The sequence below is a fragment of the Rattus norvegicus genome, chromosome X (assembly GCF_021556685.1).
Source record: "Rattus norvegicus strain SHRSP/BbbUtx chromosome X, alternate assembly SHRSP_T2T, whole genome shotgun sequence".
In the NCBI taxonomy this organism is placed as follows: domain Eukaryota; kingdom Metazoa; phylum Chordata; class Mammalia; order Rodentia; family Muridae; genus Rattus; species Rattus norvegicus.
Window position 1 is genome coordinate 147,229,320 of NC_141554.1, and position 19,138 is coordinate 147,248,457.

Sequence of the window (19,138 nt, forward strand, 5' to 3'; positions counted from 1 at the left end):
TTCCTCCCCAACTTGCTTCTTGGTCATAATGTTTGTGCAGGAATACGAACTCTGACTAAGACAGAGGCTTACTACGAAAATTGCTCCCTGGAAAGGAGAGAAATAATGACTAAACCTCCTAAAGTCCTGACAAGAAGTAAGTTTTGAAACAAAAGTTCACCCAGAGGAACCAGTGAGGTTATTTGGTTTGCTTACAGAGAGCAATGAGTGAGGAGCTATGGGCAAGAGATTAGGTGATCTTAATGCAGTCACTCTGGAACGTGTGCACTCATCAGAGATAATGGCTTCCCCAGAGATGTGTAGATGAATCCCCTCCTCTCAGCCATCCCCAGGTGTGTGTGTGTGTGTGTGTGTGTGTGTGTGTGTGTGTGTGTGTGTGTGTGTGTATTTGCCCACAGCTTGTTGGAAAGACTAACTGGATACTCAGTTGAAGGTCCCATGACCCTCCCCATCCCTTTCTTCTGTGAAGGGAAATAGTCAATATGCCCAGCAGTGCTGCTCCCTGGTGAGCAGGCCCAACAGAGCAAGGTGTTGTACATAAGAACTCACAAAGAGTGTAAGAGTACACACAAGACCTATACAAGCTCCAGGCAGACAAAAACTGTGGCATGGAGAGGGGGAGGAGGGCTCAAAACCCACCTCTGGCAAAGGACCTACTGGAAACTGATACTATCTAGGAGACAGAAAGTAGGTTTTCTCTAGGGATAAGACCACCTGATAGCTTGACCCCTTTCTAGGGCAGACTCAAAACCCAGCACTCTTTCTGCAGCACCAAGTACACTCAATGTTTTTAAAAAGAAGAACATGGGAGGTTGGATGAGTAGAGAGGTAGGGATGGATTTGGGAGGAGTTCGGCAAGGTGGACAAATATGATCAAAATACATTGGATGAAACTCTCGAAGAATTAATTAAAAATTGTTTAAAAATACTTGGGAAGCTACTAGATTGAGGTTTCCTCATTAGTACCTAAAGCCTAATGTGAACGGGGAAGAAAACTAGAGATGGTACTAATCAGAGCCACCAACTAGCATTTAAGTTATTTGCTGCATTCCTTTGTTCAGTTATCATGGCTCATTGCTCACACTGCTGTAGAGCTCTCAAAGAAATGATGCTGGGTCTAAGGAAGACCCCATTCTGCAGATGTTCGTCACTCAAATAAATGGTGTTAAATTTATTTTTGTCTAAAGTGTTCCCTTTTTAAAGTTACTGTATTTGTTTTATTCTCTCTCTCTCTCTCTCTCTCTCTCTCTCTGTGTGTGTGTGTGTGTGTGTGTGTGTGTGTGTGTGTGTGTGTGTGTGTGTGTTGACTACATTATGTCTGTATGTATGATGCCTGGTACCTGTGGAGGTCAGAAGAGGACACCAGATCTCCTATACTAGAGCAATATCTGTTCCTCAATTTTTACATTTTTATGAATCAAATAATCAAGAGTTCAAGATTTAACAATTTATTAAAGGTTCAAAGATTTATTTATTTTTATTTTATGTATATAGGTGTTTTAACCTATGTTCATGTACCATGTGCATGCAGTGCATGACTGGTTTCTTTGGAGGCTAGAAGAAAGCATCAGATATTCTAGAAATGAGCTACATATGGCTGTGAGCTATGAGGTGGTGCCCTTAACCACTGGTCCATCCTTCCCAGCCCCAGAGCTTCTAATTTTAAGCTTAGTCATCTAGGTCTGAAAACAGAGCATAAAGAAGACAACACAGACATGAAAACAGAAAGGAGGCCTGTCGGCTCAAATGAAGTCCTTGTGTCGAAGAATAACAGCTTGTCTGAAAATGTTAAACCTCGTTATTCGGTCTTTTGAGTACATATTCTAGGAAAGACAAAGTTGCAAAGAAAACTAAGCTCTGAAGCCCTGGATCCAAAAGCCTAAGCTGGAATAGTGAAGAGCTACCCGCTGAGGGGAGGAAGCACTGCTGAGAGAGGGCTGTGGAACTTGAAGGTCCAGAAAGTAACTCATGGTAACAGCAAACAAGAGGCAAGGGCTCTAACTAGTCCTCTCTGCTAATTGTTTCACATTACCTATGCGCCAGTGATAACGCCTTAGGTCCATCAAGAGATGGATGAAGAAAGTCAGCTACTGTATCTGTCTCCCTATCTACAGCATAGTGGAGTTGGTATTGGTGTTGTTCTTTCATTTTTTTAGATTTATTTTATTTTATGTAGGTAATTGTTTTGCCTCATCTATATAGATATATTGTCTCCTTTACATCTGCTTATTTATTTCATGTATACAAGCCTTCCTGTATGTGTACTGTTTATTTGCCTAGTGTGTGGAGACAAGAAGAGAACTCAGATCCCCTACAAGTGGAGTAATGCCCAATCGTAAGCTGCCATGTAGGTGCTGGAGACCAAGCTCAGGTCCTCTGAAAGAGCAGCCAGTGTATAGTCGGATCATGGCTTCCTCTCCCTCATCTCCTCCAAAACTCTCTCCACCTCTCCACCCACCCAACTCCATGCCCTCCCCCTCTCTCTGTGTAATACAGTCAAATGAAAATTTAAAAACAAACCATAAGAAAATGAATAAAACACACACACACACACACACACACACACACACACACAAAACAAACAAAAACACAAAAAATACAAGAGGAGAAGCCATAATGTACAAATAAACAAAAAACAGTAGAGTTGAAAACAAAGTCATTTAGCTCATTGTGTGCCCATCTACCACCCGGCATGACTGCCCTTGCATCTCATTTGTATACTCAAAGGAACTCTCCTTTGTGAGTGAGTGGCTAGCAATTGGTGCTAGTTTCTCGGTCATGGATGGGAGCCAGTGTCCATTTTCCCCTCTCAACACTGGGGCTGTCCCTGCAGCCTGTGTTCATAACCCTCTCTCCAGTTCCTGGCTTATTTATTGCTTTTGTGTTTAACATAAATATATCGTTCCTACTTTAGATACTTGGGAATTTTACACAGGAGTGTGGTTGATAATCTTTGCTTTTCCTTCCATTTCATACCTAACATTAGTTTATTTATCTAGCAAAAGTGCACCAAGTTTCTTAGAGTTACTGCATTCTTAGTTTAGACTCTCACTTTTTTTTCACATTTTTATTGGTTACTTTATTTATTTATATTTCAAATGTTACCCCCCTTCCCAGTCTTCCCAGTTTCCCCTCCACAAGCCCCCTATTTCCCCCTCCCTTCCCCTGCCTCTATGAGGGTGCTCCCCCACCACACCCCCCACTCACTGCTCCTGCCTCACTGGCCTAGCATTCCCCTATCCTGGGTCATAAAGCCTTCACAGGTCCAAGGGGCTCCACTCCCAGTGATGCCAGATGAGGCAATCCTCTGCTACATATCCTGCTGGAGCCATGGGTACCCCATGTGTATGTACTCTTTGGTTGGTGGTTTAGTCCCTGGGAGCTTTGGGGTGGGGGTCTAGTTGGTTGATGTTGTTCTTTCTATGAGGTTGCAAACCCCTACAGCTCCTACAGTCCTTGCCTTAACTTCCCCATTAGGGTTCCCGCATCAGTCCAATGTTTGACTGTGTACATCAACATCTGTAGTGGTTAGGTTCTGGCAGAGCCTCTCAGAGGACAGTTATACCAGACTCCTGTCAGCAAGCACTTCTTGGCATCAGCAATAGTGTCTGGGTTTGGTTGCTGCAGATGGGATGGATCCTTAGGTGGGGCAGTCTCTGGATGGCCTTTCCTTCAGTCTCTGCTCCACTCTTTGTCATTGCATTTCTTTTTGACAGGAGGGATTTTGGATTATTATTTTTGAGGTGGGTGGGTGGGTAGCCCCACCTGTCAACCAGGGGCCATGCCTATCCACTGGATACGGTCTCTGTAAGAGGTTCTATCTCCCCTTTGTTGGGTATCCCTGGCATCTGGGACTTTCTAGTGGCTACCCCCACTTCCCTCTCCTCCACTGCTACACACTTACCTTCAAATTCCTGACCCTCTGTACTTCTCCCACATCTCTTCCTATATCTAAACTGCCCCCCTTTACCCTCCCCCTCCTCTCTCCCTCCCGGATTCCTTTCTCCCTCTACTTCCTGGAGATTATTTTCTTCCACCTCTGAGTAGGACTGAAGAATCTACATTTGGTGTGATCTTTCTTCTTGGCTTTCCTGTGGTCTGTGGATTGTATCTTGGGTATTCCAAGCTTTTTGCCTAATATCCACTTATCAGTGAGTACATACCATGTGTGTTCTTTTGTGACTGGGTTACCTCACTCAGGATGTTATTTTCAAGCTCCATCCATTTGCCTGTGAATTTCATGAAAAAAAAGATTTATTTTATGATAACTTTCCCCCATGCAAATATATTTGTTTATAGTATAAAACTGTGAGACAAAGATCTTGTCCAATTTTCCTTGAGTAGGTAAGATATCAACAACAAAAAATAGATAAATAAATGAATAAATAAATAAAACCCACAGGGACATATGGGAGGTAAGCTACATGCAATTTCATTCATCATGGGAGGAGATGTTTTATTGCACCTTGCTAGTACTAGAAGAGAGCAGGGGATTTCTCATAGGAAAGTATTAGTGACATAAAACTGTACAAAGAGGAACGTGAACTCTGGTACTGGTGTCTGCCTCTTTCCCTTTACCATTCTTAATTTTCTGTTCATTATCCTGAATCACATCCTTTTACTCGAAGTTATGCATTCAAATAGCATTTGCATAGTTTATCTTTCATAATTTTATACAAATGCAATCATATTGTTTCTACTTTACATTTTTCATGCAAGATGTTATTAATCAGTGATACCATGTGTGGCCCTAGGTCGTCTGTTTTCATTTCTGTAGAGATTTTATTGTATCATATTCCATAATATAGTTATCTGATTACCCGCTTGTTTTTTGTTATTTCCAATGGTTTTTCAATCTACCAAGCAATGTTAATAAAGCTATGCTGTTAACTGTGTGGGTACATGTCCACAAGAGAACTCACTAAGCCTTAGTGCACACCCTTTAGTGCCACTTGAGATGAGCAAACAACTCACTAAAGACTCAAACCAACTCATGCTCCCAATGGCAGGATGACACAGAGCTGTCTTCATGCCCTTCACAACACTTGGTATTTTAAAGAATACACACATATTTTTGGCTACTGATAGATTAAAACATCTATTTTGTATCAGATCCAGGTGTTTTGAAACCACTGTAGCTGGATATATACAGATCTACTCATATCTTTTCAATATTCAAGAAAGACATTATTAGATATCATTAGGACTTTTCTGTTTTGTTTCTAAGTCACGTCTATTATGTCTGAAAAAGCACAGCCTAGTAAGTTACTTTCCTACTTATAATTTGGTTCCTCGTAACTTGCCATCTGAAAAGATGCATTCAGACTGTGCTACAAGCTACTAACCCAGGAACCCAGACTCCTGTGTTCTTCCAGGCTCTGAATTGTTCTCTTCCTACTGTGCTCTGAGGCTTCCGGCTGCTCTGGGTTTCAGGCATCTTCCCGTTAGCTTAAGGAGCTTATCTTTACAAAGTCCAACCACTGCTGCTCGGTGTACATCATGAGTCCTATTCAGTAGAAATAAGGTAAAAAATTGCCTCAGCATTTAATGTGTTTATTTATACATATGAGAAATCAAGGGCTCAAACAGCAGCAGGTGGGGAAATGGGAGCTTTGAGTAATCTATGTGACTTAACAAACAATGAATTTTGAATTAGAAAGGAATAAATTGTTTTCTTTTTATTTTCCCGCACTGGCGCTAGAGATTAAACCTTGGTTCTTGTACTGCTGACCTACACACTGACACCTAAAATGTGTTAACATTTTTAAAAGAAAAGTAAAACATCTGGTTGTCTGCTAGTTCTATCGATTTACTTTTAGACACTATAAATAAGTTAAATTTTGGCTTTAATACTGTTTGTTTTCTACATATTTTATCCCATAAGACCCCTTCCAAGGTGACTGTCCCAAAGTCACTGCCATATAATAAAAATGACTTGTTTGCTGTGTGGTTGCTCACTTGACTGTAGAGTTCGCTGCCCTGAAGGAAGAAGGCTTCTGTATTTTTGTACTTACTAGTAATAGGCACTTTCTCCAGAGATTCATGGCATACAGGATTGATTTCTTCCTAAACCCTGACAAAAACCACAAACCTAATTTCTCTTCAAGTGGAGTATTTCTTCTCACTCATCTTTTTCAAAATTAACTCTGAATGTCTTTGCTTCTAGTAGAATATTACCACCCAGTTAGTTCCCTCTCTAACATTTATGTATTCTATATTGTAAGAAGAATGCATTGTTTTGGAAATCTCAACAATAACATTTACTCCTCAGCCAACCCAAAATAACTTGAATACGCATTTTATTTCTTAGGAAATAATATCTGGAGATGAATTAAATACGAATTTACTAATTCACTGATGGTACTTCCTCAGGAGCTCAAAATAAAGGCAACAAAAAGGTATTTACATTGTGATGGATCACAAACAAAATGTTTCAAAAAGGAAAATTTAATCAAGCCAATGTTATCAGCCGTTGTTCCACCCTTTACCTTAAGATGCAAATTCTACCTGTTAGGTGAAATACAAAGAGATTGTCAAGTCAGCCATTCCCAACCAACTGGCCCAAAAGCAAGTGATAAATCTAACACATGTAAGTAGCTAGGTGCTTTCCAGACTTACTATGGAAATGGACTTTTTATTTGGCTACCCAAGGCCAGAAACTGCTTTAATTGCAAATCAGTCAGATTTGAACAAAGACTTTTCCAACACTTAACCAACATTTTTTACATTTGGTTCTGATCAGACCCACCCCACCCTCTCTGTTTCACACATACAATCATGAAGCAAAACTGAAGCTAAACATGTAAGTGAAAATACTTCCGAATCTCTTAGGGGATTTTACTGTTGTGATTGACCACCATAACAAAAATCAACTTGGGGAAGAAAGTTTCTTGCATCTTTAACACTTCCAGGTCACATTCCACCACTGAAGGAAGTCAGGGACGGAACCTGGAGGTAGGAGCTGATACAGAGGCCATGGAAGCACATGGCTTACTGGCTTGTTCTCCATTTCTTGCTCAGACTGCTTAATTATAGAACCCAGGACCACCAACCCAGGGATAGCATCACTCACAATGAGCTTGGCCACAGCCATCAATCCTTAATTAAGAAAATGCTCCCGGGGCTGGAGAGATGGCTCAGAGGTTAAGAGCACTGACTGCTCTTCCAGAGGTCCTGAGTTCAATTCCCAGCAACCACATGGTGGCTCACAACCATCTGTAATGGGATCTGATGCCCTCTTCTTGTGCGTCTGAAGACAGCTACAGTGTACTCATCTATTATAAATAAATAAAATCTTGAAAAAAAAAAGAAAATGCTCCCACAGACTTCTTTTTTTTTGCAGATGATATGATAGTATTCTTTATTTTCTTATACTATTTAATTTTATTAAAGAAATAATTTGAAGTTGTCATTTACATCATTTATTTTACACAGGAGGAAATGAGTTATGTAACAAGCAGTTTTCTGCTTCTCAAGCTACAAAGCCCCTTCCCCACTCCTCCCTGCCTTTCCTTATTCTTTTTTTTTTGTGAATGAGATGTTTTAAAATGTTATTTATTGTGTTTTCTTTTTTATTACTTTTTTTTATTAACTTAAGTATTTCTTATTTACATTTTGAGTGTTATTCCCTTTCCCAGTTTCTGGGCAAACATCCCCCTCCCCTCCCCCTCCCCTCCCCCTCCCCTTCTATATGGGTGTTCCCTTCCCCATCCTCCCCCCATTGCTGCCCTCCCCCCAACAATCACGTTCACTAGGGGTTCAGTCTTGGCAGGACCAAGGGCTTCCCCTTCCACTGGTGATCTTACTAGGATATTCATTGCTACCTATGAGGTTGGAGCCCAGGGTGAGTCCATGTATATTCTTTGGGTAGTGGCTTAGTCCCTGGAAGCTCTGGTTGCTTGGCATTGTTGTACATATGGGATCTTGAGCCCCTTCAAGCTCTTTCAGTCCTTTCTCTGATTCCTTCAACGGGTGTCCCGTTCTCAGTTCAGTGGTTTGCTGCTGGCATTCGCCTCTGTATTTGCTGTATTCTGGCTGTGTCTCTCAGGAGAGATCTACATCCGGCTCCTGTCGGCCTGCACTTCTTTGCTTCATCCATCTTGTCTAATTGGGTGGCTGTATAGGTATGGGCCACATGTCCCACAGACTTCTTATGGAGGCATTTTCTCAGTTGGACATTCCTTTTCCCAAATGACTGTAGCTTCTGTCAAGATGACATAAAATAGACAGTTCGGCTTAGAGAGAGAAAGGGAATTTTTAACTAAAAATGATATCATCCTAACCTGAAAAATATATGCTAATGATTAAATTTAGATATATTAATGTAGAATTAATGCAGCTGCATTTGCATTGTAAGTACATTTACAATGCAATTAAAATTTGAAGACTTCAAGGGAAATTGCTGCTTTGTTTTAAAGTAATATACATTCATGGCCTAATAAAATTAATATATTGCTGTTACATTTATAAACAAACTCAAATACAGCATTTTGTGAACATTGATTGTAACATTCAAGGTCATAACTACATTTGAATTTGCACAACTTGGTATTGTCTTAAATTATTAAAGTCTGTAATACCACTCTATAACATTCTGTGCATACAGACATATTATTTAAATATTTCAAACATTTATTTTTATTTTATGTGTTTGAGTGTTTCACCTAAATGTATGTAAATGTACCATGTGGGTGCCTGCTGCCCATGGAGTCTAAAAGAGTTCTGATCTTGTGGGACTGGAGCTACAGATGGCTGTGAAACCCCTGTGGGTGCAGGGAACTAACCTGGGTCCTGTGTAAGAGCAGCAAGTGCTTTGGGGCAAGACAGTTCCCGTTAGGGAGAAGATTCTGATGTACAAACGATTTCATACTAACCTGAAATATAAGGAATAATTATGGTTAGATATTCTAATGTAAAATTAATGCAACTACATTTGCATTGTAAATACATTTACAACGCAATTAAATTTTGAAGACTTCAAACAGCTGAGTTCTCCCCCCCACCCCCCGAGTAATGGATATTTCATTAAGATCTAAAGTAAAAAAAATTCTGGGCAATGCAGAACTTATCACCTTCTCTATACATGCAGCACTGAGGTAAATAAAATAAACACTTAGATAGTTGATGACATTGTAAATCTTACTTCAACTCTCAAGAGCAATGCGAAACCTGATGTGGTGAAAAAGAGCACTGCTATTCTTAGAAAAATGACAAAAGACAAAGAAAAGTAATTAGAAAGTAATGTGCTCCCCCCACCCCACAAAACAAAACAAAAAACCCACCTTCTATGTGAATACAGAGAGTTAGCTCGACACACTTCCAGATAAGCACAGGCTCAGAGCAGGTTGAGGTAGTTGTTTTGCCGTCTAGTAGTCAAAGTGGTTTAATAAGTCCCGAGTCCACTGGGGCTACCATAATGGAGTCGTTTCCAATTAAAGCTAATCAAATATTTAATTGTATATGTCCTTCATTAGTCAGCTAAAAATAAAGTAATTAATTTTCTCCTGAATTAAGTAACAGGACATCTATATTTAAAATGATGACTATAAGACTCATAAAAATACACTAAATCTTCTTAATGTTGAATGCAAATGTCAACAGTAAATAGAAACCAAGCAGATAAACTTTGAGATTTTCCTTTTGAATTATGATACTATATGCATTTTCTAGCAAATTCATTAGATTGCTATTTGCACTGGTTATTCTAATTTGCTTCTAAAACTCAGATTTTTTTAAAATATTTGTTTGGAAAATTTCATTCACAAATACTTCATTTACATTTCTAAAACCTCAATCTCTTCCCCTCAGCCCCTCCCATATCCAGCCACACACTTCCAATCAGATTCATGATCTCTTTTTAGATATGGTTTTACACACACACACACACACACACACACACACACACACACACACACATATATATGTATATATATACATATATATATATATATATATATATATATATATCCTGTTGGATCCATTTAATGGCTCATGTCTATATGTGTTTAAGGCTAAAAATCCTGACAAATTTTTTAAGAGACTCATTTTTTTTAATTTTTTTCCTTTGTTTATTGGATATTTTAATTTACATTCCATATGTTATCTGGTTTCCCATCCATAAGCCCACTATCCCCTCCGCCTCCCCTTCTTCAATGAGGTTACTCCCCCACTCATCCACCCACCCCTTCCCGAACCTCCCCACCCTGACATTCCCCTACACTGGGGGGTGGGGCAGCCATGGCAGGACCAAAGGCTTCTCCTCCCATTGGTGTCCAACAAGACCACCCTCTGATACATATGCAGCTGGAGCCATGGGTCTGTCCATGTATACTCTTGGATGGTGGTTCAGTCCATGGGAGCTCTGGTTGGTTGGTATTGTTGTTCATATGGGGTTGCAAGCTCCTTCAGCTCCTTCAATCCTTTCTCTTCCTCCTCCAATGGGGACCCCGTTCTCAGTTCAATGGTTGGCTGTGTGCATTCACCTCTGTATTTGTCATGCTCTGGCTGAGCCTCTCAGGAGACAGCTATATCAGGCTCCTGTCAGCTTATACTTCTTGGCATCAGCAATAGTGTCTGGGTTTGGTGGCTGTATGTATCTGGGCTGGATCCCCACGTGGGGCAGTCTCTCAATAGTCATTCCTTCAGTCTCTGCTCCAAACTTTGACTCCATATCTCCTCCTATGAATATTTTTGTTCCCCTTTTAAGGACTGAAGCATTTGCACTCTGTCCTTCTTCTTGAGCTTCATATGCTCTGTGGATTGTACCTTGGGTAATCCAAGCTTTTGGGCTAATATCCACTTATCAGTGAGTGCATATCATGTGTGTTTTTCTGCGATTGGGTTACCTCACTCAGGATGATATTTTCCAGTTCCATCCATTTGCCTATGAATTTCATAAAGTCATTGTTTTTGATAGCTGAGTAATATTCCATTGTGTAGATGTACCACATTTTCTGTATCCATTCCTCTGTTGAAGGGCATCTGGGTTCTTTCCAGCTTCTGGCTATTATAAATAAGGCTGCGATGAACATAGTGGAGCACGTGTCTTTTTTATATGTTGGAAGCTGATGGCTTCTCATCAGTGAGTTTTACCAGTTTTAAGAAAGTCCTTTTCTTTCTGGTGTTTTATCATGAATGAAAAAGGATTTCCTCAATTGCTTTTCTGGGTCTATTGAACTGATTATGTATTGTTTTCTTCTTCATTACATTATTATAGTGAATTACACTGATTTTTAGTATGTAATGCAAGTATTTAAAGTTTGACATTTCCCTCCTTCTTTAGCTACATACATGAATTTTGATGTTATCTTGTTCATACAAGTTGAAATCAGCCCAATCTCTGGTTTTCATCTTAATCCTATATGTTATTTACAAATATACTGTTTAAAACTTAAATATTTGGAGAGTTTGGTTGCTAACATAATACCTCAAGACTATGTGCTAGCTAGCTCTTATGCCAGCTTACAGAAGCTAAAGTCATGTTGTTAGAGGGAACATCAATTGAGAAAATGTCCCCCCATGGAATTCAACACAAAGTGCACAAAGGCACAAGTCAGAATTTCATAAATTACATTCATATCAGTCTTATTATTTTTATAGCTAGGTAAATGTCACTAAGGATAAATTCTATGAGAATACTGATGTCTAAAGAAACTGTCCTTTCTAAGGCAGGGTTAATAGAAACACTAAGTTACTTCTCGTTGCTTCTTGTGACATTCACAGTGAAGTCTTGGATGCAGGCACAGGTATATAGGAGGTATGTGTGGATGTATGTAAATGTGTATATAGGGGAAGCCAACCACACAGAAATACCATGTTCCTAGAATGAAATAATATACATTGCTAAAGCATTCTTGCACAGTAAGACTAACATTATAAAGTATCACATTGGTAAGGAATTTCTCACAAGGTATCACAACATGTGAAATCTCTCAAACTTACCAACCTTGTAAGAAGATTAACATGTTTAAACACTTTGTTCACGAACACAAATCTATTGGAGGAAACATTTAATGCTAACAGGCGTAATTTATTTGCAGCTTTGTTTCTAATTACAGAAAGTTTTTTTTTCACACTACACCAGTGTAATACTAGGTAACTATTTGGAAATTTTAGCCTTCAAATACTGGACAGTTTAATAATATTATATCTGTAAATGTGGATACTCTGAAGCCTACAGTAACCCAGTTAAAATCTGTAAACTGTCTACTGGAATGAGACCTTTTCTTCTGTTTAGATTTTTCACCAACCTAAATAATAGATGATGATCAAGCACATGTGGGTTATACTATAGCAAGTTTTTGCAGAGCTGTTGCATGTATTCAAAGGCTTATATGACACAGTGCTGGTCTTTTGGAGGAAAACGAGTTATTACTTTAAAGATTCATTATTTGTTATTTTTAAACTTATGTATTTTGTTTCATGTACAACTGTTTTCCTGCATATATATATATGTATGTATATATATACATACATATATATATATATATATATATGTACCACATATGTGACTAGTGTTGAGAGAGGTCAGAAGAGGATATTGAATCCCCTGGAACTGGAATTTTGGATGATTATGAGCCACCATGTTGGTCCTAAGTGTGAACCTGAGTTCTCTGCAAGAGCAGTAAATATTCTTAACTGCTGAACCATATCTGCAGCTCCAAGATTCATACTTGTGCCCACTCCCCTTCAGGGTTAGAGCATACAATCAATGTGGCTTTTAATTCAAATTTTTAGTTCAAATAATGAGCCATAATTGCTTCATTTAATGTTTTTTTGAAATAGCGGTGGGACTTTGTTCAGTCATCTTCCAAGCAATCTATCATCTCACTTTGCATGCTCCTGCAATGAAACAGGAGGCCGACAGAAGCACTGTGGCCCTCTTGCTCCACAAGGTCAAATGGATAAGGACAGGATGATAAAGCTAAAAATGTCAATATTGAAACTGATAAAGAGAATTAGGGCTCTCTTGTAAAGTGTCAAAGCAAAGACCCTGACACTTTAGTGTGCATTAGATATGAGATTAATGAATGACTTAAACAACCAAATAGAATGTGGTCTGCAGCGTCAGACCAATCACCAGCTGGATCATCTGAGCTCTAAGTAAACATGTCTGTACAGCCTAGGATTCTCTCACAGACTGTTTCACTCAGCCAAAGTTAGCCAGCTTTTCACTGGGTTCTGGAAGCACAGGGGTAGCAATGAAAACAAAAGGTATTCTTGTGATCACTGCTGCTGGAGACGCTGCAGAAGTGTTGACTCACTACCCATGTGTACCAGCGGGAAGCCATCATGGGCATTGGGAAAAAATACCTACCACTGATCCTAAGAATCTTCATGGAGAATCTTCTTCCTTAGATGTGTTTCTGAAGCCTTCAATCTCTTAGGTCCTTATTTCACTCAGACTATAAAGTTGTAATGAATGGAAAATGAAATTACAAGCTTCCTGGTGAAACAACGTGCCTAAATGCCTGCTGACTGGAACACAGGAAGGATTTGCTCTCTATTTCAATAGCAAATGTGAGAGCTTTAGCACCTATCCTCTGCAGGACCAAATAAGCGAGATTGCTTTGTGAAGGGAGACAAATACACAAACACCAGAGTATGAATTTGTAGAACCTGAAGGTTTCATTTTTATTTGGGAAAAAGGATTACAGCATGATATGTACAGAAGATAATAGAGCACAGCTAATTTGCTATATGAATTATAAGCCCAAATTTGGAAAAAGAAACAAGCTTGAAAATATTACATTTTGAATGCAATTTGTAAACTACTTTCAGGAAAAGTTCATCTTGGCACATAGAAAAGGCAATTAGCCCTGAATAGAATTTATTAATGCCCCCCACCCCCCAGGACTTCTGAACGCTGCCATTATCTTGCATGGATTAAAGGAGCACTGGGTCTAAAAAGCGCTTCAAATCATAATGTTGTGCTTCACTTGGCCTAAATTATTCTACAGCCCTAAGTTTAACTTAATTAATAATAAGCTAAACAATTCAAGGCACACTGATTGCATTTGGTTGTAAAGTAGACAGAGAAGAAACAATTTTCAAGTCAAAAATATTCTGAGATGAGATTTTATCCTGCACAATGTCTTACACACTTATGAAATTTTACAAATTAAAAAGTACTAGAAGTAAAATGCTTTGAAGTGGACGAAGAGAAAGAAGACATCTATGCTGTTGATTCTGTGCATGTTTACATATATTAATCTGGAAAAATCCCACCATTTGGGATGAAACACTTTTCAGTGGTGTTTTTTCCACGTGGGTGGAGAAGCAGGCAGGTAGAACGACTTGACACTGTTGCTTCTTTAAAACAGTGACAGGTTGACACTGTGGCTTCTTTAAAACTGAACCTCCGACATGGATCTCTGCAATGGAAGTGTGACCCATTATTTCTACGGTCAGTTTGGTGTGTGTGTGTGTGTGTGTGTGTGTGTGTGTGTGTGTGTGTGTGTGTGTGTGTGTGTGTGTTTCTGAAACAGGGTTTTACTTTGTAGCTCAGGCTGGCCTGGAACTAGTTTTATAGCCCCGTGGCCTCAAATTCTCAATTCTCTTGCTTCAGGTTTCCCGGCACTGGGGTTATAGCACACACCACCATAACTGGCTTGCTTTTCAGTTCCTGTCTTTGTAAAGCCAAATGAATAGCTCATCTCAACTTACATGTTTTGCATGTATATGTGTGGTAATATTGCTTATATGGCCATATGTATGGTGTGATGGTTTATATATGCTTGGCACAGGGAGTAGCACTATTAAATGGTGTGGCCCTATTGGAGTAGCTGTGTTACTGTGGATATGGGTTATAAAACCCTCATCCTAGCTGCCTGGAAGTCAGTATTCTGCTAGCAGCCTTCAGATGAAGATGTAGAACTTTCAGTTCTGCCTGCACCATGCCTACCTGGTTGCTGCCTTGTTCCTGCCTTGATGACATTGGACTGAACCTCTGAACCTTATAAGGACAATTAAATGTTGTCCTTATAAGACTTGCCTTGGTCATGGTGTCTGTTCACAGCAGTAAAACCCTAACTAAGACCTATGAATTGCAAGGTATGTAGGTGAGTGTGTGTGTGTGTGTGTGTGTGTGTGTGTGTGTGCGCGCGCGCGCGTGCGTGCACGGGCCAGAGAATATCAGGTTGTCATCATGAAGAACATCTTGAACACACTTGAGACATGATCTCCCGTAACTTCTTTTAAGCTTTAAGGTCAGGAGGTTGTTTAAGGTCATTGCTCTTTTGTATGTTTTCCTCAGTAGTGAGACCCAGAAATATGTTTTCCTACATTCCAAATGCCAGAAATTAAAGCATTAGCCAGTTATTTTCTGATTCCATAATTGGATAAATGCTCAAAGACCCAGTTCTGACAAGGCCTTCCAGACCATCTACAGGCAGGGTTCAAATACCAACTGCTTTCCTCTGACTTTCTTGATCACCTCTAACCACCTACTCCAATTTAATTCACCTACCAATAATTTAAATTAAAGAAATATCACTTAATATAATTGATCTAAACCAGTGAGTTGCCAATTATAGGAAGTAGAGCATTTCTTCCTGAGAGCCATTCAATCTGTCTGGAGGGTCAGGCTAACATTACAATAGTATTTGCCTGTTTTACTCACATTCTCACACATATTCATCGAGTTTTATACAGTCTATCTGAGGTATAATAGAACAGATTACATTCAAAACCACATGAGAATCAGAATGTCTGTTATTGTTGTTGTTGTTGTTGTTGTTGTTGTTGTTGTTGTTGTTGTTTTAACACAGGGTTTCTCCATGTTGCCCTCACTGTCCTAGAATTGCTTTGTAGACCAGGCTGATCTACAACTCCTAGAGCCACCTGCCTGTCTGTCTCCCAAGTGCTGGAATTAAATGTCTGTGCCATTAGCCCTGGCTGAGGATAGATTTAAATAAGCCAGATATTAGTGACATTGGCAAGAGTGCTTTATTTCTCACTAGTTTTTTAACTTTAAAAAGGTCACTTTTTAATAAAAAAATATATTTGGGGTTGGAGATTTAGCTCAGTGGTAGAGAGCTTACCTAGCAAGCGCAAGGCCCTGTGTTTGGTCCCCAGCTCCGAAAAAAAGAAAAAGAAAAAAAAATATATATATATTTACTCAAAATTATGTAGGCCTCTTAATCTAAATTTTTGTTATTTCTAATTTTAATAATATAATAAAGTATATTTTCAGTAGTTGTAACTTATGTCATAAAAATCCTTTTTGAGAATTGTTGCATATTATATGTGCCTGTGGCCCTTGGAGGCCAGAAGAGGGCAGAGAATCCCCTAAAGCTGGATTATAAATGGTTGCGAGCCAGTACTCTCAATTACTATGTATTTATATATTTAAGTGACTTAGCATTCTGTCATTTGAAATATGAGAAATGCTAATACAGATGATTGAGACAAATGTGCTGCAAGCCCTTAATTTCTTCCTCTATAAATTATAGCTAACAAAAATGTAACCTCTCTCACACTAATATGGTTGATATTAATTAAAAACCAGTTGTGTAAAAAAAAACAAAGAAATAATTGTGTAATTTCTAAAGTACATTTGTAGCTTTACATCTGGGTCTATCTTTTATACCTAGGTGGAAAACACAGCTCTGGGCAAAATTATACAGAACTACATATACACATACACCAAAGCACACGGAAACTGATGACATCTGAATAAAGTCTGGGGTTAGCACTGATGCACTTTGCAAGATTTGGTACGTCCTATAATTATAGAAGATGTTACCACTGGGATAACTAGATGAAAGGAACACAGGACATTTCAGTAGTATTTTTGTTAGCTTCCTAAGCTTATAATTACAAAAACTAAGCTTAAAGAAAATTTACATGTACACAACGAAGGTGTTATGAAATAAACACTTTAAAAAAAAACTAAAATTGACACAGGCATGAAATCGCACATTGATAATCTTAGCACTTGACAGCCTAAGGCAGAGAAGGAACCAGCCTGGGCTACAATAGAGATAGTCAGGCTAGAAAAATAATAACTAACAATCAAAGCAATATACTTATAGAAATTTAGAAATTGGTCATTTAAGTAACTTCAGTAGTTTTCTGTGTATAACTGAGATATATTCTACATAAAGAGAAGTGATTTATGAATGCTTACAAGATTCCCTTAGATATACTCAATAAACCTCAAGGACCCTGAAAAAATATTGTTCATTATGTGCCCTGTCTATGTCCTCAGTATAAGGGTCTCTGGAATATGGATGTGGTATGTCATACTAACCATTTGTGACCTGTCTTCTCCATTGTCGCTGTTAGGGGAGAGAGAGTTGCATGGATGCTCAGCAGTGGCAGCGGTGCCTTCTGTACATGGCAGCATCCCATTCCAAGCTAGAAGGAAAACACGTGTAGCCGTTAATGAGAGGATCTGGTTCTCCACCACAGGAGAAGCCAGCTCCTTGCTACAGTCAAAGCTGTGACCTTCATTTTTGCCTTGCTGCATATAATAAAATTGCACCTAGGTTTCACTATTTTTGAATTTGACATCTCAAAAAAGAGTGGATGACAGTATACTTTTTTATACTTTTTTTTAAATTTCAGAATGGTTGGAAGTTTGGATTTGTGAGCATTATTAAAGTAATATTAAACATTTTCAGAATATATTATCACAAACGATAGAATGGTTCTAAATCTTCATTATATAATAATTTTATTCATCCCATTCAAATAGTACTTGTTAGATTCTACCTGGTATTGTTATTATTTGGGCTTAGATCATCTCTTTTAGTAGGCAGAAAGCATGCATTAGACATTTCATGACTTATAAGAATCTGCATGTAGCCAGGCATGGTAGTACACACCTTTGATCCCAGCATGCAGAAGACAGAGCAGTTAGAGCTCTACTAATCCAAGTCTAGCCTTGTCTACATAGCAGGTGCTAGGTCAGCCAGTGCTACATAGTAAGACTTTGCATTTTCCACAAAAAATAAGCTTGTAGGTAGGAGGTATAATTTTCTTTCTTTCTTTCTTCCTCTCTCTCTCTCTTTCTTTCTTTCTTCTTTCCTTCCTTCATTTCATTCCATATATATTTGAATTTATTTAGATAAAGTAAACCATCTATGATGGTTAGTTTTAATATAGTCAGCTTGACACAACCTAGAATCAGATGAGCAGACAGTCTCAGTGAGGGTTTGATGGGACCATGTTGGCCTCGAGCAAGTCTGTGGGAGATTATACTGATTACCTTAAGTGATGTGCTGAGACCTAGCCTGAAAGGGGGCAGCATCATTTCTTGTTTGGAACCCTGGACTTCATAAACATAAAGAAAGCTATCCCAGCCAGCTCTTCTTGAAAGCACAGTAGCATGAATACATTTATTTCTCTCTGCTTCCTGACTGTGGATGTGATGTGTCTAGCTGCTTCTGGCTTCTGCAACTATGACTTCCCTGCTGTGATAAACTGTAACCTGAAATTATAAAATGTAATAATAGAAAAAAACCTTTCCTCCCTAAATTGTTTTTACCACGGTATTTTCATCACAGAAACAGAAAAGAAACTAGGTCAAAATCTAAGTCACAAACTCAGAATCCCATCTTGGCCATATAAACGATTCATGTCACCTTAGAAATAGTTGTGTCAACCTTCTGTGATATGGTTTCCTTAGCTGTCAAATGAAAGCATTAATACTAGGCTCTTATGTTGCTGGGGTTAGCAGTCACAACACAACATCTAAGAGAACTGACCTGGAAATGACTGACTAAACCCAGCAGCATCCGGTCATCATCACTTGTTTCTCCTCAGCTAGTAGGGTTAAGGACTATCATATGAAGTGCTGAGTATGTGGCATTTCTCTCGGACTCTAGGCTATTATTGCCAAAGTTATTTAGGAGATCTTGTATGTTTGTATAGCACCGTGTACCTCCATAATATGATACTTAACCACAGTCCACTTCAATTGCTTGCTGAATTATCTACCTTCCTAGCAGTGTACAGATGGCAAGTGTGTGTATTTAATTGGACTGTACATGCAACTCTACAAAATTCCTGATGCACTGATCACACTAACATTTGGTGAATCAAATGGATTGTGTCAAATCATTTCAAATGGCACAATTCTCATATGAAAACAAATCTCCCAGTTCTAGTCTCCAAAACAACAGGAAATGAACAG

At 38.9% G+C, this 19,138-nt stretch overlaps 1 protein-coding gene across 4 annotated transcripts in view; it reads right to left on the reverse strand.

The window, feature by feature from the left end:
• Positions 1 to 7,332: 7,332 nt before the first annotated feature.
• Positions 7,333 to 19,138, reverse strand: part of Mcf2 (MCF.2 cell line derived transforming sequence) — a 120,141-nt gene continuing 108,335 nt past the window's right edge. For 3 of the 4 annotated variants that reach the window (NM_001427408.1, XM_087600202.1, XM_087600203.1), the window contains 2 exon segments: positions 13,604 to 14,372; positions 17,252 to 17,358. In NM_001427408.1, the coding sequence (NP_001414337.1) occupies positions 14,346 to 14,372; positions 17,252 to 17,358 (134 nt within the window). In that variant the 3' untranslated portion in view covers positions 13,604 to 14,345. 4 annotated transcript variants of the gene reach the window in all.